Source organism: Ptychodera flava, chromosome 17, assembly GCF_041260155.1.
Source record: "Ptychodera flava strain L36383 chromosome 17, AS_Pfla_20210202, whole genome shotgun sequence".
In the NCBI taxonomy this organism is placed as follows: domain Eukaryota; kingdom Metazoa; phylum Hemichordata; class Enteropneusta; family Ptychoderidae; genus Ptychodera; species Ptychodera flava.
The window spans coordinates 4018443-4044367 of record NC_091944.1 but is presented as its reverse complement, the minus strand read 5'-3'; the positions used below and the strand labels follow the sequence as shown (position 1 = coordinate 4044367).

The 25925-nt window shown below is 36.2% G+C and overlaps 1 protein-coding gene across 1 annotated transcript; it reads right to left on the bottom strand.

The window, feature by feature from the left end:
* Positions 1-383: 383 nt before the first annotated feature.
* Positions 384-24434, bottom strand: LOC139115190 (uncharacterized). The gene is made up of 14 exons (XM_070677128.1): positions 24246-24434; positions 23167-23277; positions 22416-22544; positions 21484-21601; positions 20788-20912; positions 18121-18310; positions 14462-14590; positions 13717-13906; positions 9945-10057; positions 8467-8598; positions 6847-7089; positions 5727-5873; positions 3088-3222; positions 384-1631 (listed from the first exon to the last, which is right to left on the bottom strand). Exons 4-14 carry the CDS (start codon positions 21497-21499, stop codon positions 1216-1218), a joined length of 1836 nt encoding a protein of 611 aa, XP_070533229.1. The 5' UTR covers positions 21500-21601; positions 22416-22544; positions 23167-23277; positions 24246-24434; the 3' UTR covers positions 384-1215.
* Between the last annotated feature and the right edge of the window lie 1491 nt (positions 24435-25925).

The following is a 25925-nucleotide window of genomic DNA, read 5'->3' as shown; positions in this document are numbered from 1 at the left end:
CATTTATGAAAGTCGTTTATAATTTTCACGTAAGCTTATTACTAATTATTATATTGCACAAACATTTCTCAATTAGAAATAAAACTCTAAGACCTTGACAAAAGTTGGTGAATTTTATTGAGCATGTTGATGATGTTATGAAGGTGTAATAGTAGTGAAAGACATTTATCATTTTGAATGAATGCTTTATTTCACCAGATGGTTCTACAATAATGAAAATAAGAAGAAAAGGTGTCTTACTGAAGTTGTACAAAGTCAAAGAAAAGAAAGAACATTGCTGTATTGTATAATCTGGCGGGGACCATGAAAATAGTCTTAAAGGACTAGTCGAGTTCATGGCCATTGAGTATACTAATAATTATTCAGTACAAGCTTAAGTGTGATGAAGGATAGAAACAAACACAGTTTTAATGTAGATCCAGTAAGTGATGTTTCAATGCGGACTTGAAAACTTGTCTACTTGACAACTGTTTGAGATAGCCAGTCAGGGAATTCCAGTGTTTCACAGCTGCATACCTAATGTTATGTTGTGGAATTGTCAAATTAATCAATAATCAGCATATTTGACGACCTTAACCCATTTTTAAAACAACTGGAAGGACGTGGCGAAAGCTGAGGAAATTTGATTTGTATATTCATGAGACGATAATATCGTGGCAGTGAAAGACATTTCGCATTTCTATGTCAGCTAATTTGCGTTAGCGAACTTTCCCGTTTAAGCACATTAAACTGGTAAGACTTGATCAAAGTTGGTGAAAGTAGCAATGACAAAATAACGATATACATTTTGCATTCTCTTATCATATAATTGTTAACTTGATAAACTTTGTCGATCAGTGATAACTTGAATGACTTCAGCAAAGTGTGTGAAAGTGTTGTGTATATTGATGATACAATTATAAAATACCTAGTGATCATAATAATAGTTTTGCATTTTTACACTTTAGTGTTATAATTCGCATATTTAATGCATATTTAATTTAATACACGATGAATATCGTTCCTGGATTATTTTACTGACATGGTAAAACCCATATCAATAATGTAACAGAAAGCAGCATATAGTGTTAAATATCTATATTGTGACAGAGAGATTGAAAATTCAGGCTTTTTTCCATGACTGGTACGAATGAACGCATTCATTTTCCAATATGCCAGTTTTACTGACATCATACTAGTGTTACCATTTTACAAAATGGAAGGCTTTAAATTAAGCTATGCTACATCTTCATGATTATTCAGTCTATTATAACGAAATGCAACACACTTTAAAATTTGTCGGCGAAGGGCAATTATTATACTCCTCACACGACCTTCTTCAGGATGTCTTGTTCGTTTCCTAATTGCACTTTGAAGCTCATCCCAAAACTTCCGTTTTTGTTTCTCTGTTCCATTCTGTGTCCATTTTATGTAAGTGACAGATTCCAGAATCCTCTTCATTAGAAGAGGTAGTTCAAGATGCATGACATCTTCTTTCATGATTGGTATCAGCCTTTGTCCATTGTCTACTAATCTTCTCATAGCTGACATTGTCTCAAATTGGCACCATTTACTCTCTATGAATGCTGGAGAGAGTACCAAAATGGTACATCTACTCTTGTTTAATGCTTCTTCGATGTTGTAAAATATACCTGAAAAAACAAGCCTTCAAATTGTGACCAATGTTTTTAGTAAAAGTGCAACGGTCATCAGGTTTAAAAGTAAGGGTGTTTTCTAGGATAGATTTGTTTGGTTCTGTGATTGCTGATCAGGAAGCTGTCATCTGATATTATAAAATAACTAGATTGCAACGGTGCTGATCATGTAATAGTACTGTTGTCGGACTTGCACACTGCGCCAGGCTGCGATGCAACTCTGTGAGGGTTACAATTAATCATTTATATTCCTCTCTATCTAGAAAATACAACTATTTTAGTGTTAAGAATCAACTTGGGCTCGAAATATTCTTGCAAGTTATGGAGCTGTTCGTCATCTGCTGCATCCTGAAAAACGCCGCTAGTTTCAAGGATATTTTAATTTGAGAATCGTCATTCCTCTTCACAAACAAGGATATGGCAGTGCAAATTACTTCACACAACCATTGTACTGGATTTGCCTGGAAAACACAACTGTTTCTCTTTTCCAACTTACAATGTATGTATGTATGTATGTATGTATGTATGTATGTATGTATGTATGTATGTATGTATGTATGTATGTATGTATGTATGTATGTATGTATGTATGTATGTATGTATGTATGTATGTATGACTGCAGTATGTCTGTTTGTCTGTATGGCTGTCTGTATGTATGTATGACTGTATGTATGTATGTCTGTTTGTCTGTTTGTCTGTATGGCTGTTTGTATGTATGTATGTATGTATGTATGTATGTATGTATGTATGTATGTATGTATGTATGTATGACTGCAGTATGTCTGTTTGTCTGTATGGCTGTCTGTATGTATGTATGACTGTATGTATGTATGTCTGTTTGTCTGTTTGTCTGTATGGCTGTTTGTATGTATGTATGTATGTATGTATGTATGTATGTATGTATGTATGTATGTATGTATGTATGTATGTATGTATGTATGTATGTATGACTGTATGACTGTATGACTGTATGTATGTATGTAGGTAGGTAGGTAGGTAGGTAGGTAGGTAGGTAGGTATTCTTTATGACAAGCAATAACCAAATAAAATTTGTGAACAAATGTTATTGCAAGTCGGAACCCAGAGTACACAGCTGCTCAAGTTCATTGCCGATGCTTGAACCAAGATGTCAAGGTGAATCAATACAGTAAATCATTAATTTTCTAGGAGATTTAATTTCACTGTTTTGATGTTTGAGACATTCCTCTAGGATTTAAGTTCACTGTTTTTGCCAGTAAAACAATAGATTCTATTGTTATTTAACATTTTCACTGGGATATAATTTAGCAGATTTTATAATTCAGTGAAAATAGTGAAATTAGATCCCAGTGAATAATTTATGCTTTTACAGTATTTTCCCATTTAAATCGAAAAAGCCGCTCCCCCATCCTTTATATTAAATCTGGCGATTGGTTTAAATCGTTATCTAATGATTGAATACATGGTACTTACTTTTGCCGCCTGGAAAGTCTCGTTGATGCAGACAAAGCTTGTATCTGTTATCTTTCTCGAGATCTGTTAAAACATCACCTACAAACTCTTCATCTTTGCTGCTATACGTCACAAATGCGTCACATTCCTTTTCATCTGCAAGTTTTTAAATAAACGTGGTCATAATAATGCAAACATTTTATTCGATACCTTAAATCCATGGAATCCCTACAATAAGGGAATCGTCATAGAATCCATTGGAAAAGATCATATATGATTAGTTTTTAAAGGTTCATCGAAAACAATTTGGAAAGATTCAATGTTGTGGATATGCTGAAAACGTATGACGCAATAACAACAAGTCATTGACAATGACATAGTCCCCACTTGTAATAGGAGTATTAGTCTTGATGGGGCAAGGAAATGTGGTCATTAAGAAGTATCACTGGAGTGTATATGTTGAGGTCTATGGGCACATAGGTCTATGTCGTTGTTCCCAATTTGAAACACATGAGGCACGTCTAAGTTATGGTTCTAAATCGGGAAAAAAGATCAGACCTCTAGCTGTATTGGCCGGCCAAGAAATACATATGCGCATAATAATGAGGTACAAGATGTGACATCTTAAGGTCTAATATCCTATCAGAATTGGAGGGTATAGAACTTGTGGTTACTGAGTTATGCATATATATGTATAATTAAGGTCAAAGGTCATAAGGTCAGGTGACATTTTGAAAAAAAATTGTATTGCTGATTAATCCCTATATGCCAAAAATCAGACCTCTAGCTCTATTCCCTTGCCCAGAATTAGATGTGTGCATAATTAATGAGTTAAAGCGTGTGTTGTCATAAGGTCTCCCATCCTACTAAATACAAAGGACATAGCATTTGTGGTTAGGTATTTATCGACATAGACGTATATTTCAGGTCAAAGGTCATCGAGGTCACATGACATTTGGTCAAAAAAATTCTATCCTATAGTTATCCCTATATACCAAAAAACAGACATCCAGCTCTATGGGTTTGCTCAGAATTAGATATACGCATAATTAATGAGGTACAGTATGAAGCATCATAAGGTCTCCAATCATACCATATATGAAGGGTGTACCACTTGTGGTTACTGAGTTATGGACAAATATGTATATTTGAGATCAAAGGTCATCGAGGTCATGTGACATTTTGTCAAAATAATTGTATTGCTAAGTTATTGCTATATACCAAAAATCAGACCTCTGGCTCTATTGGCTCGCTCAAAATTAGATATGCACATAATTAATGAGGTACAATATGTGGCGTCATAAGCTGTCCCGTTATAGCATACATGAAGGGTGTAGTACTTGTGGTTACTGAGTTATGGACAAATATGTATATTTGAGGTCAAAGGTCATCAGGTCACGTGAAATTTGAAAAAAAATAGTATTGCTAAGTGATCCCTATATACCAAAAATCAGACCTCTAGCTCTATTGGCTTGCTCAAAATTAGATATGCGCATAATTAATGAGGTACAATATGTGGCGTCGTAAAGTGTCCCATCATACCATATGAAGATAGTAGCACTTGTGGTTACTGAGTTATGGAAAAATATGTATATTTGAGGTCAAAGGTCACCGAGGTCACGTGACATTTTGTCAAATAAATTGTATTGCTAAGTTATCCCTATATACCAAAAATCAGACCTCTAGCTGTATTGGCTTGCTCAAAGTTAGATATGCGCATAATTAATGAGGTACAATATGTGGCGTCTTAAGCTGTCCCATTATACCATACATGAAGGGTGTATTACTTGTGGTTACTGAGTTATGGACAAATATGTATATTTGAGGTCAAAGGTCACGAGGTCACGTGACATTTTGAAAAAAAAATAGTATTGCTAAGTGATCCCTATATACCAAAAATCAGACCTCTAGCTCTATTGGCTCGCTCAAAATTAGATATGCGCATAATTAATGAGGTACAATATGTGGCGTCATAAGCTGCCCCATCATACCATATATGAAAGGTGTAGCACTTGTGGTTACCGACTCATGGACATATATGACATTTTGTCAAAATATCTGAGATATCTGTGTGAACGGATGGACTCACGGATGGACTCACGTATGGACATGACCCAATCTATAAGCCCCCTGGACTTCATCCGTGGGGACTAAAAACTGTGTCACTGCATCCTTTTTGCAATATGAATACGATGAGAAACTAAATTTTTATTTTTCTTGGCCTTATACATGGAAGTCTATGGACTGCCTTATACATGGGAGTCTATGGACTGCCTTATACATGGGAGTCTATGGAGACTGCCTTATACATGGGAGTCTATGGAGGTGAAAACTAAAAAGTCCTCTAACACGGCCAAATTTGATCGCATTGTGAAACAAATCGACGTGCATCTGTATGGGGTAGGGTACTATCATTGTGCAAAGTTTGAAAGAAATTGACCTGGGCATGTCTGAGATATCTGCGTGAACGGACGTACGGACGCACGCACGCACGCACGCACGGACATGACCAAACCTATAAGTCCCCCGGACGGTGTCTGTGGGGACTAATAAAAGTACGACAGCTTAGTTATTAGGGCTGCTAGATATAAAACAGGAACAGAGTGGAAGCTCTAGTGGCTATGGACACAGAATGTATCTATTGATTTATGGGTACTTACCATCATCATCATATTCTTCGATGGGAAGTGAAAAGGCTAGATATATCTTGAGCCTGTACTTATAACCGAAGTAAATGAACAGGGGCACAAGGAAGATGAAACTAAGTATGAATAATACTGCAATTATACCCACATCGATTGGTTTTGCTGTTAAAAGTAATAAGATGGAATTACACATAAAACATTTAGGAAGGAAACCGGTGCAAAATGATATTATAATTCAATCTCTCAAACCAAAGGTTACTTCTATCAGTCCAACATCAATCCATCAATACAAACATACTTTTAGTATGGTCATCAAAATCATGAAATAATATTATATAGGGCTCAACCCTTGGTTTCGCGCCAGGCGTTGAGATTAGAAATGTTATTTGTATCGATTCATGATTAGTAATCATAAAGGATAAAATAGAATTAATTGTTACTTTCTATATACGTTTGTATATGTTTGTACAAGTATGACCGGTTTACCCTCTGATGACAGTTCACGTACACGATGTCAGACCTTGTAGGTATAGGTTTTCTGTTATGTGTAAAAAAGTTTGACATAAATTGGCAATTTTTACCATGATTATTACCTATTGTGTTTAACATGGGACGTAATGTGCTATCATTAACTTTGCAATAGTAACTGTAACGCCCAACTTCCGATATTGTAAGCTGAAAACCAGCGTTACTTCTAAAAACGGGCAAATTTTGCACATAGTTATTGACAGAGAGGGCGCCTTTCTAAGATTAAATCCCAGCATTCTTTGCGAATGTTCTCGTTCATATGCACGACAGTTTTCTCACTTCTTCTATTTTTTAGGCGTGATAGTAACACTATTTTGTATCAGCGACAGGGTGGATAATAATAAGTACTCGCTAATAAAAAAGATATATTTTATTAATGGCATGTTATAAAATAATAGCGAGCACGTTTCAAATTTGTTTATTTACGAGCACTCAAAAAAACATGGCGGCGCCCACGAAAGAAGGGTACACTTCCGGTTACTCGCATAGTATATTATGAATATGCGCATGCGTAGTCAGTAAGCCGCTGGCGTGACTATTAAATTAACTGGATATGACAGATTAATATGTTAAATAATTGTTTCAGAAGTTTAGTAGTTCACATTACCCACAACGTGTACATAAAAAGTGCAGGTCGCCATGTTGTAACTGCCATCAACGGCTGTGTAAGTTACCAAAGTTCTTCCGATTCTAAATCTGTCGTTCGGTCGATGTGTACCGGTAAAATTCAGATGATCTGAGTTGTCGAAAGGTTCAGGTTCATTCCAGACGACGGTAGCGAAGTCCTTGCCACGATCTACGTACTGTGTGATATTTATCGGGCACATCTGTATTGTCGGTTTCATGTTATCTGTGGTAAGATATGTAGGAAAAAACTTTATTAAAATAGCCACTAAGAAAACATGTATTTCGAAAGCGCTATTAGTTTTGCTTGCTTTTTATCACTGCTTAATAATAGAGCTAGAGGTCTGATATTTGGTATATACCGATAACTCTGGGATGCAATTTTTTTGACAAAATGTCACATGACCTCAATAATCTTTGACATCAAAGATACATGTGTCAATAACTCAGTAACCACAAGTGCTATACCCTTCATATTTGGTATGATGGGACAGCTTATGACGACACATCCTGTACCTCATTAAATATGCACATATCGATGATTTTTGGTATATGGGGATTACTATTGGATACAGATTTTGATAAAATGTCAGTGACCTCGATGACCTTTGACCTCGATTTTACAAATTTACCCAGAGCCTTTTATCTTTTTGCATATCTATTTTTCTCTTATTGCCCCTATGCATCAATATGTCTCGAAACCCGGTAATTGCTGCTTTGCAGCTATAGTTATTATTATACAAGACCATAACAATGGGTCACGTGACCTGGCGGCCATATTCAAATTAAATTTTCAAATTGACTTCATTTGCATATAAATTAATCAATCAAAATTCTGTCCTAATTTTTGTAGACCATAGGCCTAGGTTCCTTAATGCCAAATATCAAGGTCATAGGCCCTGCCAATTTTTAGTAGAAGATTTTAAAAGTATTATTTATTATATTTTTCAGTGAACTTTGACCTGCCCTATACATATGCAGCTAAGCTATGGCAATGGCTTATTCTGGCCTATGTTAAATTCTGAGAATGCCAGCGTCTATCGGATTATGACCAGTAGGGGACCAAATTAGACTCTGCAATTTTGGGGATTCCACTTGACCTTTGCATCTTCCTGCACTCATTTTTAGGCACATATCTAATTCTGGGCTTGCCAATAGTGCTAGAGGTCTGATATTTGGTACATAGGGATAACTATTGGATACAATTTTTGTCAAAATATCACGCAACCTCGATGACTTTTGACCCCAAATATACATATATGTCCATAACTCAGTAACCACAAGGGTTACACCCTTCATATTTGGTATGATGAGAGACCTTATGGTGCCAAATCAGATACCTCATGAATTATGTACATATCTAATTTTGGGCAAGCCAATAGAGCTAGAGGACTTATTTTTTTGTATAGGGATAACTATGACATATAATTCTTTTGACAAAATGTAACATCACCTCGATGACCTTTAACCTTGATTTCATAAATACTACTATGGCTTTCCATCTTTTTGCGTATCTATTTCTCCGATGCCCCTGTGCAACGAGATGTCTCGAAACCCGGTCATTGCTACTCTGCAGCTATATTTAGTTTCTTTTTTTCATTACCTATCTGGCAGTGTGTTCCATTCCAGCCTTCTTTGCAAATACAACCTCGATATCGATCACACGATATTGATGTCTCGGGCAGGCAATTACAAGGCGATTGACAAGCAAAACCGTATGTATTATCGACACATTCTGTAAGGAAAAAGAAGAATCTAGAAATAAGTTTTTGTTAGTGTCAAAAGAAACATGAGGTTTTTGAACACTTGCGTGGTGTATGATACATGCCTGTACAGATGCTGATTATAGTGATGATGATAACAATAATATCTGCAGCAGCAGTAGCAACAACAATAACAACAGCAACAACAACGGTATCAACAACAACAACAACAACAACAACAATAATAATAATAATAACGATAATAATGACAAAAATAATAACAATAGTAACGACAACAACAACAACTACAACAGCTAAAAACTGTATCCCTTTGTCAAAATTAATGTCTTAACGAATACACATCGAAAGAACAAATTTGCTCAACAGAAACCTATATGTAGCAAATAATGCGACTCTAAGCCATTGGTCCAAATTTCATCATTTGTGGAGTGGCTCAATATGATTTTAAAACAAACATAGGACACCCATATTAACGCGTACCGAGATCATTGAACATAAATTTAGATGTTTATTTATTTATTTACTATTTATTTATTTACCTATTCATTTATTTATGAATTAATTGGTTTGGCTATTGTGTTATTCTTAAATTGATTTGATCATCCAGAAGTATCTGTTACAGAAGTCTAGTAATTACTGGATGAGTTCCTACGTCGTCGTCGTATTCAAAGCCTCGAGTCTTCCGGTTATGGTCCGTCTCTTATCCGGACCGTGTGAGGTCGAGTCATATTTTTAGACGGAATGTTTAGAACTAGCTTTAAATAAAAAAGTAAAACATCTTATAGTCTTCAAACATCAACTCAACAAGCAATGATTATCCACGAGTTGGTATATTTTCTATGGAACAAGTTTGACCTTGAGATAGAGAAATGAGATACAGACTCAAAAAGGACAGAAAAACATGTAATTGTGTCTCAGAGGAACAGTTACGGCGCTTAAGGTAGTATGCACCTCGAAAGTGAAAAACTTAAACTTTTGCTCTAATTTTCCTCAAGGAATCTTTCAATCATTCTCTTTCGAAATCAAGAATAAAAATAGGGGGTTACCGTGCAAATTTTGGTACTAGAGAAACAAATTACCCAAGATTTACCGATATTAGAAATTCAAAATGATCGCCATCCTTGTGTTAACTCTATAAAGAAAAATAAAAATTTTGGAATTTCGGAAAACTAAGCTTGTGAAAAGTTTTCTTTCACCAAGAGCTTTAAAACGAATCCCCACATGTGGTATATCAGAGGAGAATTGTAAAAGTTTGAGAGTCCGAATATCTGTCCCCGAGGTGCGTTCTACCTTAAGTCTACTTTTGCACGTGTTCCCCTTTTCACAATAATTTACGAATTACATCAAGTACACTCACTGACGTCAATGGTAGATGAATCCCTGTAAATTTTGCCATTGATATCTTGTACTTGACACGTGTACACCCCAGCCAACTTATCTGATACATTTGTAATTTGAAGTTCGCTGAAACTGCATGTAAAAATGAAACAAAACGTTTAATTTTATAGCTCAGTATAATACCGAGCCAAGAAATTGAAAACCCAAAACTTATTTTCGATTATGTTGCCATGCCAATCGTTTGAAAATAGCAGCAGCCCACCCCGGAAACGACAATATAATCGCAATCTAATATACTCCTGCAGATGTATATCCAGAATATTGGTATTACAACTGTCCTGGCCACACATATTAGCTAAAATTGGAAAGGACAGATCCAATGTTATCAGTCACGCTGAAGTTACGTGCTACTTCATGTAATTGTACTATAAGAGACGCCAAATGTAAAAAAAAAATAATTTACACAATCACCCTCATTTCAGAGATAGAACAGCTGGGGAATGCATATAGAGAACAATTTTTAATATTATATATATATATATATATATATATATATATATATATATATATATATATATATATATATATATATATATATATACACACACACACACACACACACACATATACATTGGCCATACATATGTATGCATACATATAATTACACATAATCATACTCGCACGCATACAGTGAATTTATTCATACATGTAGAATACATACATACATACATATATACATACATACATACATACATACATACATACATACATACATACATACATACATACATACATACATACATACATACATACATACATACGTACATACATACATACATACATTCATAGATACATAGATACATATATACATGAATAGAGCTTGTACTTGGATAAAGGTCGAAAATTTACATTGAGCCTCGCTTTCGAGACATGCAGCTGTAAACATTTACATTCAGCCTCGATTTATTGCAGCTGCAAAATTTTATATATATGGAGCCTCGTTTTCATACAGCTGCAAAAAGGTTATATTAATAGGGCGTGCTTTTCATAGAGCTGCACAAATTTTATACATAGGGCCTAGCTTTCATAATACAACTGCTAAATTTTATATACCGACTCATGTTCACACAGCTAGGACTCGGAAATTTTTGTATATGTACATCCTCATTTTCGAAACAAGATAGTGACTTCCAAATGTTCATATAATGTCGTCGCAAGTGGATTTACATAAAGACGTTGCGTTCACACTGCTGCAAACAGCAGGGCTTGTGTATTTCACAAGACCATAGAAGGATCCCGGTAGCCCAGCGTGCGATGCTGTGTGTTCCTGGCGCTATACGGTGGTGGACAGGAGGCGATGGGCCTCTCACGCCACGCTTGGAATACACAGTATCGTACGTACGGCATTGGAGCTAAGAAGGTACCATGGTAGGGCTAAGAATGACCCAGGCTAGGTGCAATTATTGTAGCCCACGGGCTGTGCGCCGGCTTTTCTAACGTGTTGCTGTGCAGCGCCGGCTATTGCAAAGACAATACATCAGAAAAGCCGGCGCACGGCCCATGGGCTACAATTATTAAACCTAGCCAGGGTCCTTCTTAGTCCTGCCATGGTACTTTTTAAGCGCCATGGCCCTGCATAAGATACTGTGTGCTCCCAGTGTGGCATGAGAGGCCTACCGCCTCCCATCCACCACCGTACAATGCCAGGAACACACAGCATCGTACGCTGGGCTACTTAGGGTCCTGCTGTATGCAGCATTGTGAACGCAACATTTTTAATGTAAATCCACTTGCGACCAACATTATATGAACATTTGGAAGTCACTATCTTGTTTCGAAAACGAGGATGTATAAATATATATCAATTCCAAGCTGTGTGAAAACGACTCTGAATATAAAATTTTGCAGTTGTATTACAAAAGCGAGGCCCTATATATATAAAATTTGTGCAGCTGTATGAAAACGAGGCACTACATATAAACTTTTGGCAGCTGTATGAAAACAAGGCCCTATATGTATAAAATTTTGCAGCTGTATGAAAAAGAAGGGCCTATATATATATAAAATTTCGCAGCTGCATAAAATCGAGGCTGAATGTAAATGTTTTCAGCTGTATGTCTCGAAAGCGAGACTCAATGTAAATTTTCAACCTTTATCCATGTCCAAGCTCTATGTATGTATGTATGTATGTATGTATGTATGTATGTATGTATGTATGTATGTATGTATGTATGTATGAATAAATACACTATATGCGTGCGAGTATGATTATGGGTATGTATATGTATGCATATATATGTATGGCCAATGTCTCTATATATATATCTATATCTGTATCTATCTATCTATCTATCTATCTATCTATCTATCTATCTATCTATCTATCTATCTATATATATATATATATATATATATATATATATACACAAAATGTATACAATGTGCCCTCCTGGTTATCACCATAATGGCTTTATGGCAACCTCTGAACTTTGGCACAGAGAGTACGGTTATATATATATATATAGATAGATAAAAGATAGATAAGATAGATAAAAAACTTTATTAAATCCCTAAAAGGGCAATTTGAATGCCTGCTTGACGAACGATACAAAATAAATACAAAGTCAAAAAGCACAAAAAAACAAGACCATGAAAGCGAAAAACAGAGACACAAAGAACATGGCCGTTAATTTCCACGATTAAAATTTGCGTTAAAAAGACTGACAGCTTGTGGAATAAAAGAGTTTGCGTAACGCTGGGTACGGGCTACCGGTGGCCTAAGTCTGCCACTTCTAACAATGCGTTTATCGACCAAGTCGTGATGTAGAGGATGAGTCTCATCGGTCAGAGTTAGTGTTAATTTCTTATCAAGTCGATCATGGTAGATAAGGTCAACTTGTCGCTGTGAATTTCCGATGATTGTTTCCACCTTTTTTATGATTTTGTCAAGCCTAGCTTTCTCTTGCTTTGAGATGTTACAACCCCAACAGACAATACAATAACTTAAAACACTGCTGATAACGGCATTGTAAAATGCAGACAGGATCTCTTTCCTTACATTAAAAGACCTTAATTTTCGAAGACAATACATACGGGAATTAAGCTTTTTCAACATTGCTTCAACATGAAAACGCCAGCATAATATACTATCAATAGTGATACCCAGGTACTCATAAGTCACAACTCTGCAAACATTTACACCTTTTATAACAACTGGGTCAGGCTCAATTGGCTGCTTACGAAAATCAATTAACATTTCCTTCGTCTTATTAACATTCAAAACCAAGTAATTTCTATCACAATAGTTGACAAAGCGTTCAATTTCAAGTAAGTAACTTGAGTAGTCATCATTGCTAATCAAACCCACCATGGCGGAGTCATCTGCAAACTTAACTAAAGGACAAGTCATTTCTGTTGCTCGGCAATCAGCAGTATACAAGGTAAAAAGAAAGGGAGCAAGCACAGTACCCTGTGGTGCCCCTGTACTTGAATATGTAATTCCTGATGACACAGAACCCAATCTTACATATATATATATATATATATATATATATATATATATATATATATATATATATATATATATATATATATATATATATATATATTAAAATTCCTCTCTATATACATTTTCCATCTGTTTTATCTCTGAAATAAGCGTGATTGTATAAATTAATTTTTTTTACATTTGGCGCCTCGTATGCACAATGTCTCTTAACTTCATGTAGTGATGTTTATCTCTCGACATCTTAACTACGAGATCCGTCTATCCAAATTTCGTGAGCAATCACCTGGTATACCTCTCTTCGCCTATTATGGCAAAGCTGTCGCCTATTTCTTTAACAATTTCTTGGCCATTTAAGAACCATCTAATAGGTGGCGTATTTACAGTCTTGATGTTGTCAGTTTCACATAACAGTTCTAGCATGCCGCCAAAACTGGCCGCTTCGTCTTTTGGAGACAAAACGATTGAAGGTCTCGCTGTCAAATAGATGTCATATTTTTTATATAAAACTATAGATTAATATGATATATGTAAAATCAGTTCATCTTACCTATTCAAATCCTAGTATAGAATTCTTAGTTATGTATTAGCAGAATCATTCGCGACGTACGATCAACGAACATTTGATGAAAAGTAAAATATGTCGAGTCGACTATAGTCTGCGCCTTATCCTTAGTCTAAGCCATAATTTCAGTTGCTTTGTATAGAGTGGATACAGCATGGCTGATATGTAAAATAACAACGTAAGGCACCGGAGGACGTGGTCACGTTTAGTTAGAGGCCCAGATGTTTATTACTGTGGATTCAAAATTTTTTTGATTGGTAGAATATCTTTTACTTGGTTCATTACGCCTGTTAAAGACATTGAGAATAGCATGATTCAATATGTTACAAGATATGAGACAAAGCCTCGTTCAATAAGAGATCATTCATTCGGTACATCTTTAGTTCAACGCTTACAGCAAAGAAAATCATCGTTTTGCATTACTTTGTTTTACCGTAATGGTGACAAATAAACAACTAACACTTACGGATATCACATGCCGGTCCATACCAACCTGTCGTGCACTTGCAAGCCCCGTTAAACACGTGACAACTGGCACCATTCTGACAGATGCACTCTTTCTCACACTTTAATCCGTGCTTACCAGATGGGCAACCTGTTGATAGCATAAACCGATCAAGCAATATAAACCAGCAACCATTCTGATAATGTCCCGAGAAGTCAAACACAAGGAACAAGGCATTGAAACAAGCAATGTATGTGGTCTCTTATCGACAACGCGATGACATTTTGTAATGACACTTGAAACGCATCAGCAAGCATAGGCCTAAGGTACTTTGTCATCAACATTACCATCTAATTGAGCTTACCGGATCGAATAAGTAGCCATTTAAAACGCCTAGTATTCAAAGAGTTCTAAGAAATGTTATGACGATAATTAATTATGAATAACCAAATTTTCGTTGATAATCATAATGAAGAATAGTATGTAATGACCTAAAGACATGCTATAAGTTAGTTGTATGATTAGTATTAATGAGATACATTTAAAGTAAACTTCACAATGTTATAGATTTTAAGTTTCATATTAGTGATTTGTTTATCTGTTGTGAGGTTCAAATTATTGGTCAGAAATTGTATATGTTTGAAATCATTATTGCATAATTTATATTATAGCCAAAACAAGTGCCCGAACGTAGGTGTCCATTTGGCCGACGTCAGGAGGGCAAGTAGTTCCATATACGAGGCATGTAATAAACTGAAGATTGGCATAGCCTAGTGACCTTGAACGAACAGCAGATAGTACCTTGGAAGGAAACACAAGCCTTAATAGCAGAAAGGCGGACATGTATGTTTGTGTATTCATTGAGATTCCACGTCCATGTCCGTACTCCTATCATAAAGGTCATAATCAATCCGAGGTATTTTTAAATTCAATTATTTGTAATTTTATTCCTCATGCTCGTTCCTGTTGCAACGACCCGTGCCCTTAATTAGTATGTACAACAACAACTGTTTATGAACCTCAAGCAATGTTGACAATGCCATTCTACTTTATCCTCTTACTTACCTATCACTGTTACTTATGAGTTATCTCATTTGCTGCCTTTCAAGAACGTGGAAAAAACTTAAATACTGTCATCTCATCCGGGGCGGGAACCGTCATGAGATTCCATATTCAATCTGTTCTCATTGGTCTTGGTGTGGTGTGTGTACACACACCGTTGTTCAGACTTCCAGTATCTAGTTTTTTGACGTCCGGTTTTGCTCTATAGTTCCTTCCTGCGAGCGTGAGTTAGGTCTTGTCTATTTTTTTCTGTTTATCTATTCCTTTTTTGTATTTTAGCAGTCAGTTTTGTTTGACGGTAGTTTTTTGGACCGTTTGAAGTACTCCTTGGAGTTTACGTAGCAGGTGCGTTGCCATTGTTTGAATTGCACGTGTTTTACGTGTTTGGTAAGTCTGGAGCTGCATGTGAGTCAGTTGCTCGTGCAATGTGTACTGTAGTGTATGATATTTAACGTGCTGGTTTCTTGTATACTGTAGGTTTACCGTTACTGCTTTGAATTATGAATCAAAATTCAAACGTAGTATCAAATTTGAAGAGGCAGGGGGGAACACGATCCCCACCTCTGTGCGTCCTTACATGGCATCCAATGAATTGGTGCATTGTCAGAAATATGTGGATCAGGGCAGCTCACATACCAGGCAGGTGTAATCTGACAGCAGATGCTCTGTCACGTAGACAAACTTTCTACCCATCCCGACAGAGTGGACATTAAAGCATCAGCTAGTGTTGTCCCTTTTCAAAGTGTTAGACAGGCTTCATATAGACCAGTTTGCACAGCACACAATGCCAATCTGCAGGTGTATTGTTCTCTGGCTCCAGACTAAAGAGCATAGGCAGTGGATGCCTTTTCAATTCCCTGGACAAACATGTTTGCGTAGGCTTTTCCTTCAGTTTCTCTGATTCCTAGAGTTCTAAGCAAGATAAGACACGAGGAGAGTATTGTCATCTGATAGCGTCAAATTCGCAGAGACAACCATGGTTTCCTCTATTGCTGCAGTTGCTAAAAGAAATTCAAATAAAGCTAACAGAGACCCCAGACATTCTGAGCCAGCCGTAGTCAGGTTTTCTTCTCCCAGATCGATCAGTCATCCAGCTGACTGCTTGGAAACTGTCAGGAAACGCTTTTGCTCAGGGATTTTAAGTGAGAGCTGCAGAATATGCAGCAAACTCTCGTCGATCATCAACCATGAAATGATATAATTACAGCTAGATTCAGAGTATACAGTGGATGATGCAAAGAACATGATGTCGATCCCATTCATCCACCTCTAAGTTCTGTGGGTGACTTTTTGTTTTTTCTTTTTGAGGCTAGAGGTCTAAAACCCAAACTATTTCAACATATCGTTCAGCGTCGAGTTAATTTCTTCCGATTTATGGTGAACATAGTGTAGGTCAGCATCCTCTTTTGGATAGTCTGATTAAAGGCTCTTTTGTTAAGCTTACTCCTCAGAGGAGACTGTCGCCTTCTAGGAGTCTTTCATTAGTGTTAGATTCATTAAAATTATGCTTCTTGCGAGCCTATCAGTGAATCTGGTTTGAAATATTTAACTATGAAGGCTGTTTTTCTCATAGCTGTGGTATCTGGACGTAGTCGTAGTGAGATTCATACTTTGTCTATCAACACTGCTATCTCAGAGGGAGGCTACAGGTATTAGATTGTTGCCCAGGGCAGGTCTTCCTTCCAATACTGAAACTGTATCTCATGTTGGTACAGATATATTCATTCTGAGTCTTGTTCATATGTCTAGTGATCAACAGGATAAACTTATTTGTCCTTTTATGGCTCTCCGCTACTACATTAATAGGACTGCACTACTTCGTGGTGATACAGAACAGTTGTTCATTTAGGTGACCCCAGTTCAACATATACCAGCATCGAAGGACACTATTTCTAGATGGTTAAGGAATACAACCCAACTTGCCTATGAATCTTCCGATGGCCAACGTAGGCTTTTGTTTTCCATCAGAGCACATGATAGGCAAACGATGGCTGTCTAATGGCTTTTTAAAAAAGTGTTTTAGTTGAAAGCTGGTTTTTGTGCTTCATAAAATACCTTAATTAACTTGTACCTCAGGAATGTGCCTATGGAAGCTGGTTTTTCTTCAGGTTCTTGAGATGAGGTTTTACCTAGGTTGAGGGAATTTGCTTTGATGTACCCTCCTCTATTTCAGTTTTGATTCTGTGTAAACCTACTGTAACAATGACAGTTAAGTATATAGGAGGATGAAGCAGTGTGAAAGTAGCCCCCAGGAAACATCTTTCTGAGATAACTTCTGCTTACATGTCACTCCTCCCTCTCGCCCCTCTCCAGTGTTTTGATAGTTTATTTTGAAGGTTGAGAACTGATTGAATATTGGATCTCATGGCCGGTTCGACCTTGGATGAGATGACTGTATTTAAATTTTTGCCTCCATCTGGAAGGCAACAAATGAGATAACCCAAAAGTAAAGGTGACCAGTAAGAAGGAACTTTCACTCTTCAAGCAAGGGTCGGCCAATCTGCTCTTCGGGTCCGTATTTACAATTGAAATAAGAGTTGTCTAAATACTCCCTGAATAAAAGACCCTAACAGCAAAATGGCTGTGTGATATGCTGATTTAATGTCAGGTCAACTTACCTAGTATATATAAGTAAACCTCTTTTGCAAATATGAGATGATTTTGAAGATACAGGGAACAGTTGCTAGCAAAAGGCTGCTTCCTTGTTTCAATGTTGTAAATGTCAAGCTGAAGCAGGCTATAGTGACCTTTTCCTGCCTCTTGTCGAAACCAGTAGGGACTAACGATGGCATCGGAAGGGAAGTCTTCCTGTAACAGTTACAATGAAGTATGGGCTTATGAACGATCGACGTCCATTCTTATCGCATTGGCATATCTAAAAATTGACTCACTTGTCATATATGATGCCTGGGCTGAGGCCTATATACATCATGTACCAATCGTGGTAGTAGTAGTAGTGTATCCCTAGTATTAATAGTAATGACAACAATTTAATCCAATAAAGAATGATATAATATCATAACTAAAAATAATAGGTTCCCTTTACGAAAGTTTCAGCGAATTGGTGTTTCAGATATATACGTTTTGATGCCCCTGTTCCCACGGCAAACATTTTAGGGTTGAAAGTATCAATTTTCCCAAATTCCATAGAAAATAGATTTGATTACTATGACGTTGGTTTCTTGGGTCGTAATAAAAACCGGGTCATGCCCACGTTTCCATTGCAAACATGTGTGGAATAAAATATATCGTGTTTCCCAAATGCCACCAATCTTGTCTGCATTGCTTTGAAAAATTACCTGAAGTTTATTTGTCATAACAAAATCAATGACTATTTCCTTGTCACATATTTTCATGGTGTGTACATACATATTTTATGTAGGTATTAACATGTAAAATGTACACATTCCTGCAACCCTAACAGTTGGTATTTCCACATATATATCATATGCCAAAGAGGAGGTAATGACAGGAAATCGCGATAGATTAAAGAGTGCGGCAAAGTGATACAGACTCTACACTACCAGCAGCAATCAGACGAGTATTCCATTAAGTTTTGACATGTTAGATATTTGTTGCTCATCATATGCTAAGTTTTATCAGTTTCCCCGACGTAAAATTTCACCTCTTGAATTCATGATACATTAATCAAAAATAGTTTTCTACCAATCCTATTAGCTTTAGCAGTCTAAAATATGTGTAGCACAAGAGTTAAAAAGAGTAGAGAAAGGATTGCAATGAAAATCCTTAAATTTATGAACATTTGAGAGGATTGCCCCCTAGACAGGCACTGAACATTCATTGGTGACAATCCAAAGATATTCGTTAAGGGGAAATTAATGCTACTTAATATTTCCCCTGCATTTATAAAGCACATCCTTTATCTTTGCATACTGTGATTTCTAAAGTGGGATAGCCGTGTTTTTTTGGAGTTTTTGGCTATTGATAGCCAAGCGCCAATTTTGACACAGCTGTTTATCAAAATTTGAACTGTCAATTTGTTTTTGGGACTGTCCTCAATATCTGCTTAAGGTAGAACGCACCTCGGGGACAGACATTCGGGCTCTCAAACTTTTACAATTCTCTTCTGAAATACCACATGTGGGGGTTCATTTTAAAGATCTTGGTTAAAGAAAACTTTTCATCGACTTAGTTTTTCGAAATTCGAAAATTTTTATTTTTCTCCATAGAGTTAACATAGGAATGGCGGCCATTTTTAATTTCTAATTTCGGTAAATCTTGGGTATTTGTTCCTCTAGTACCAAAATTTGCACGGTGACCCCCTATTTTTATTCTTGATTTTGAAAGAGAATGATTGAAAGATTCCTTGAGGAAAGTTTGAGCAAAAATTTAAGTCTTTCACTTTCAAGGTGCATACTACCTTAAACAATTATCATGTCATTAGCATACACGAGAATACCTATTTCTTCATCACTGAATGAAATTCCAAGGTGACGATTTTAATCATGGGGGCGCAATAGTTCCCATGAATTGAAAACCCGGAAGAAGACAAAAATAGATTAATACATGCTCTCACTTTCCTGAAGCAGTCCTGTGCCTCGACGAATAATTGTCTGAATCTAAATATTGGACAAGTCTCTTATTTGAAATAGCAGTGTATAGATTGCCTACAGTAGAAAGAAGCTAATTACCTAAAATTAAGGAGTGCACTTTTTGATATTGTTGTATTATTGATTTTCCCACATATACATGGTATTTTGTAATATCTTATGAAGTAGTTCAATTGCAATCGCGGTTTTGGAAAAATTCATATAGTAATATTTCAACTCCCAGTGCTTTCTTAAGATATTAGTGTTGAACATCTTAGCCACTTCTTCAAGAGGGGCTGGTCAAGATATCCTTCTCTTATATCTAGTTGCTATTCAAACTTGGTTTTGACGCTCAGTAAATATTGATCAACCTTATCATCGAATCTATTTCAGTAGCGAGGGTTTCTAGAGTGTTTAAAAACCCTCAAAGTTAGATTCCATTTCTGCAAAAAAGATCAGTATCATGTATGATACAATTATTTTGCCCAAGGAATATCGTTACTTTTTCTTTAGCCCAGTTTATTAAAAGGTTCCGTAAAGCATTTTGGTTTCCTGTATCAAATAAACGACCTTTATAGGTTACGTCAAAACTTGAGGCCCTAAATCAAAGATTTACCCGGTTCCTTACCGATTACTTCCCCTTTGTCGATTTAACACCTTTGAATCATGTGCAGAGAGAAAGGCAAATTAATATTGAACGGATGTGAACAAAAGTATCTGAAAAGAATAACTTACTTTGTTGTAGTGGCGAAGAACACGAATATTTGGAAAATTGTGGTTTGAACAGCGAACTGATGCGTCCGCTACACTCTGAAACGGAAAATAGTCGTCCCTGACCTCAGCAAATGCTCGAAGATGACCTGTTAGAAAAATATCGTTAATTCTTGCAGTAAGTTTATGTGCATTATCATTAATACTGAATTTGTGACATTATCAAATACATTTATGTGTGACGCTGAATTAATCACTATTTCATAATATAAGGTACTGTGTTGTACTGTATTATATTTAAACAATGTTGTACCCCCTACTGTAGGAGGAGCCTTTAGGAGTACATTATTTGCTACAGTATTTGCTACTCTTTTGTAGTTTGGCAATGTCAGTGAATTTGTAGATATAGATATAGAAAAAATATAGATGTAGATATAGAAATCATCTTGTTGGGTCACAATGTTGGCCATTGGTAAAGGTAGAATTACCAATTGTATTACATTAGACTGATTAGTAGTAAATTAAATGGGTCATATTTTTGACAAAGTAGCTTACTCTATAGTAAAGACATTTTCAGTTCGAATATTAACTCCGCAGCTTGAAATATTGTGTTATTTACTTCGTCAGACATGGTTTTGCATAGAAGATGATCTTAAACTGGCGAATCCTAAAAATCACATATGCTTACAAGTTGATATTTCCACAAGACTCATTACTTACATTGATCATTGTCCATATCGCCTTCGAAATAACTGAGTGGGGGCTCGTCAACACGTTTATAAACTAGCTCATCTGCGGGAAGTTTCTCTTTTCCCAAATAACATCTAAAAAACGCTGGCTGAGAGAAAAGGTGAAGATAGAGGTACATTACTCTGTATGATATATTTGTAATTACACTCATGCTTAGCGTTTCCTACTGACAACAGGTTGAGTTACAATTTGTAAATAATGGTTACCAATACACGTGATAGCATTCACAGCTTGATGCTAACAATATTGTGTTATGAAAGCGTAAGAAAAACAGAGTGTGCTCCCTTAACACGATTGGAACCAATTTGGGATAATTGAAGTAATGTCGGTTTCATCTGCAAACATAACCTCATCTGCACTTCTTTTTTAGTGATAAACTTGTTTTTATGTTTTATGAGTAATTGGTAATATTGCAACATTCAGCTATAAACACCTAGCAATTTTGAGAATTTGAAAAATATCACAATCCAATTATCCCAAATTAGTTCCAATCGTGTTCTTAACAACAAAGCCTCATCAAATAGGGTAGATAGGTCAAAGACTTTTTTATTTTTTATAAATATTTAGTTGTGACCCATCAAAATCAACAAAAATCGGAAATAATTATGCAAAGTTATACTTCAGTTTTTAAAACGAGTAAAAACAAGTTTAAGGTTGGAGGGTTGTAAATAGAATAGGTCGAGCTCCTTGAACACACATATCTTTGTTTAGCCTAAGATGCTACTCGCATCGTTTAAAATATGTTTAATGACTCCAAGAAATTGTAAATCCTCTCCAATCTTGGGGCATCTTTGAGTCTGAATTGTGGCCAAGGAACTGCAAATATAGAGAAGAAAAGATATTTAAATGAACAAATTGAAGACCAAAGGGAAACTTATTAAAAAAATCATCGACATACATACCCAGTCACTTTGTTCACGTGACTCGGTTTTGCATGATTCATTGTAGACCAGCGGCCATTCTGAGACGTCAGCGATTTTGACAAATAATGTATAAGATATATCATCCTCGGCAAAATAAATGTTCACGTCCTATAGAACGGATATGTTACAAAGCAGTATTGTAAAAACGATAGTGTGATTTGGCATTCGTCGGTCATGGGAAGTGCTTAAACCAGGTGATGTCTTTCGACAAGAGTAGCTGTAGTGTGTATTTTACCTTCCCGATTAAAAATGTGTGAAATTGAATGCAGACTTCGTCATTGTGAAAATACTCACTAAAGATAAAATTCATACAAAATAAGATAGATTGAACTCATTTTGGACAAATTCACTCCAGGAAGGAGAACGCCACTTTCGGCTTACTTACCAAACCACCGATTTCAAACAATCAAAGTTATCAGTTCGCTGATTGAGATATTAAAATTTTCGAAGAGGTACAATGTTTATGGACCGTAAACAGCAACGGATTATACTTCACTTGCCAAAACCTTCTTCGTCCAAACGTTTGATGGTGGTGGAGCTGTTCCAGAGGAAACGTTCAACTGAGCGAGTTTGTTCCAACTTAATGATAGCTACTACGTACATGTACATTCCAATGTAATTTTTTGATGCAACATGTGTCACTATTCTATCGACTGTGTGTACATGCACGACATTGTTAGCTTACGTACTGTAAGACACTTCTAGAAAATTTATTGTTCCAATCACCTACCGGAAATGACGTCAATGTTACGTGTAGCTCGTAAATCTGGTCAATGTTGTAGTCAAGGTAACCAGCAAGGATAATATCACCATTGGTTTGGTTTATTTGGAAACGTTGATTCTTGAAAGAAAACAAAAACTAACAGTGTTAATCACTTATTTATCTATTGATTTATTCGTCCGTTAGTTCAGTCATTCGTTCATTCATATGCACAACGGTAAAATGTCGATAAACTGCATGACAGTGATATAAATATATCAATGCGCCATTCGACGATGAAAATCGGCCAGCAAGCGTATAACAGACGACTGTTACACCCTTGCTGGTGCATTCATCGTTGGAATATGTCAAAGTTAATTCGGTGATAATCCGATGGCAGCGACCACAGATTAGTAACGTACCCTTGCTTGCTTTGACGCATTAGGCAATCAAACGCTTCAGATAATGGATGCAACACTGTGATAAAAGTAAGATGTTTATAGGACAAATAGATGAAACAGTGAAGGAGAAAAATAAACCTCTATATAATACAAAACTTGTGCTAAGATAGCACTAAGATACCCGAGGTTGGTAGTATAAATCTTTACTGGCAATTTTATAATTGTCAAACTATTAAAATAAATATGAACAATAGTAAAAAAATGCCTTTGCTGATACCAAGACACCTCTACCCCGCCCCCATCCCTGGAACGGACATGTAAACTATCCCCTGTGGTTAAAATAGCTAAAAGAGATGAATTTTTGTCGTTGTCATTCTCAAATATCTCAACTCTGATTACTGTAATGACTGCTAGTTTTCTTGAGAATACTCTAGCCCGTTTCACTTTTACCAAGCAAACATTGAAGTAAAATATTAACTTTGCTATGACAAGACGTTATTGAATTCACACTTTAGTGTAAGTTACTCTAAGTTTGCAGGACTTCCTTGCGAGTAAAAAGTATAGTCAAGTATTAGCGGACAAGAAGTTAGCTATGTCATATCGTTCTAACCTGCTTTTTTACCCTTTCTAACACATGAGGACTGTAGACTTGTATTTTTGTACTGTAATATACATGACGTGAATTTAATGAAATTTGTGTTCACTTACTTTATTTCCGCCCTGAATTTGATGATTTAAGTCACCTGCATCACTTAGCTTTTTAGAAAGGTTTTGTACAACCGCCGGTGATTTAAATACAACAGCGCCTGGTTTGGTGTCCTTTTGTGTGAAACACGTGTAGAGACAGAGACACCGAGACAAAAATAGATACACAGACGCGTAGGTATAATAACGATATAACTAATGTAAAGTACATAATGCCATAATAATGTCAATGGATAAAGATTATGAGAATTGAATTATCTGCTTTTCTATAAGGATGGCTTGCATTTGTATATATATTTATATATAATATTATATATATATATATATATATATATATATATATATATATATATATATATATATATATATATAGAGAGAGAGAGAGAGAGAGAGAGAGAGAGAGAGAGAGAGAGCCAATGATATGTAAGTGTCATGGGGATACAAATTTATATTTTCAGTAAAATTGGAAATATAAATGTATAATGCTCCACATTCTTGATGACGGCGTATTGCCTATGCTTCATCTTCAATAACATTATCGCTTCTTCCATCATGGGTTTTCCGCGGCTAAATATGTCCCACCTCAAGGAGTTGGGACATACTGGTGACGTCATCATCAGAAATGCCATTTGAATAAAATGATAACCTTTGTATCATAGGACTGGCATATTTGATTGCGTGGGCTTCTCAAATGGAACAGCTGTTGTAAACATGAGCGATATATGATTTGGCACTTCCTATTTTTTCATTAGTTTCACGTTAGGCTTTCGTTTTAATATGACACAAACGAAAGGACGGTTTACAGTGCAAAACTTAAAGCCAATGGATTTGCACAATATTATCTGCGTAGTGAATCACGGCCCAGGTTCTCTCTTTTCAACCGGAATGTTTGTGGCACCATAATGTCTTTTTATTGTCTCAGGCTTTAACCTTAGTCTTTTAAAAGTAAAATGATTCCCCGGAGAATTAACAGTAAGGGTATATGATATAGTTTGAAGCCCTAAACTATAAACATAAAGCTATTTTTCTTTGATGGGTACACATTTTGTTGTACAGGATCGCAAACAAAAGTACTAAAGGCTAAAGTCTGGATTCTGAACAACCTGGTGATCATAGATGCTCTTTAGTGCATGTAATATACATCAAATCAGGTCCAATAATCGTCATCATTCAAGGTAACTAAGGAAATTACCAGGTCCAGGGAACATATTGAAAATGACAAAGGCAATGGGGTCATCTTGAACCACAAAATAGTGGTGGTACCAGGTGTCCGGAATGGGTGAGCGTACCCTGCCAGCTAGCCGCACCCGTCAAGATTGACCCAAAGCGACAAATCCATTGTTATTTGGTGAATCACCAAATTACTTTTGTGAGTCAAAATTTGGTATGCTGTCACTCATCATTTGAGTAACAGACAGGTCATATTTTGATACAACATCTCCGTATCTACCGTAGAACTTCTTAAATGATTTCACTTATCTACTTTCTGAGAATCCTTCCCTCACTAACTTTTGAGCTAATAGGCTGTGTTCAACTCGAAAGTCTTCACATGAATTGCATGCTCTACTGAATCTAAGGAGTTGTGAAATATACACACCATAAGCTTGAGATGATGGTATATTGCTCGACAAAAAGGGAAAGTTTATGATTTCAAAATTGAAATCGTCTCTTTTGTCATACAGC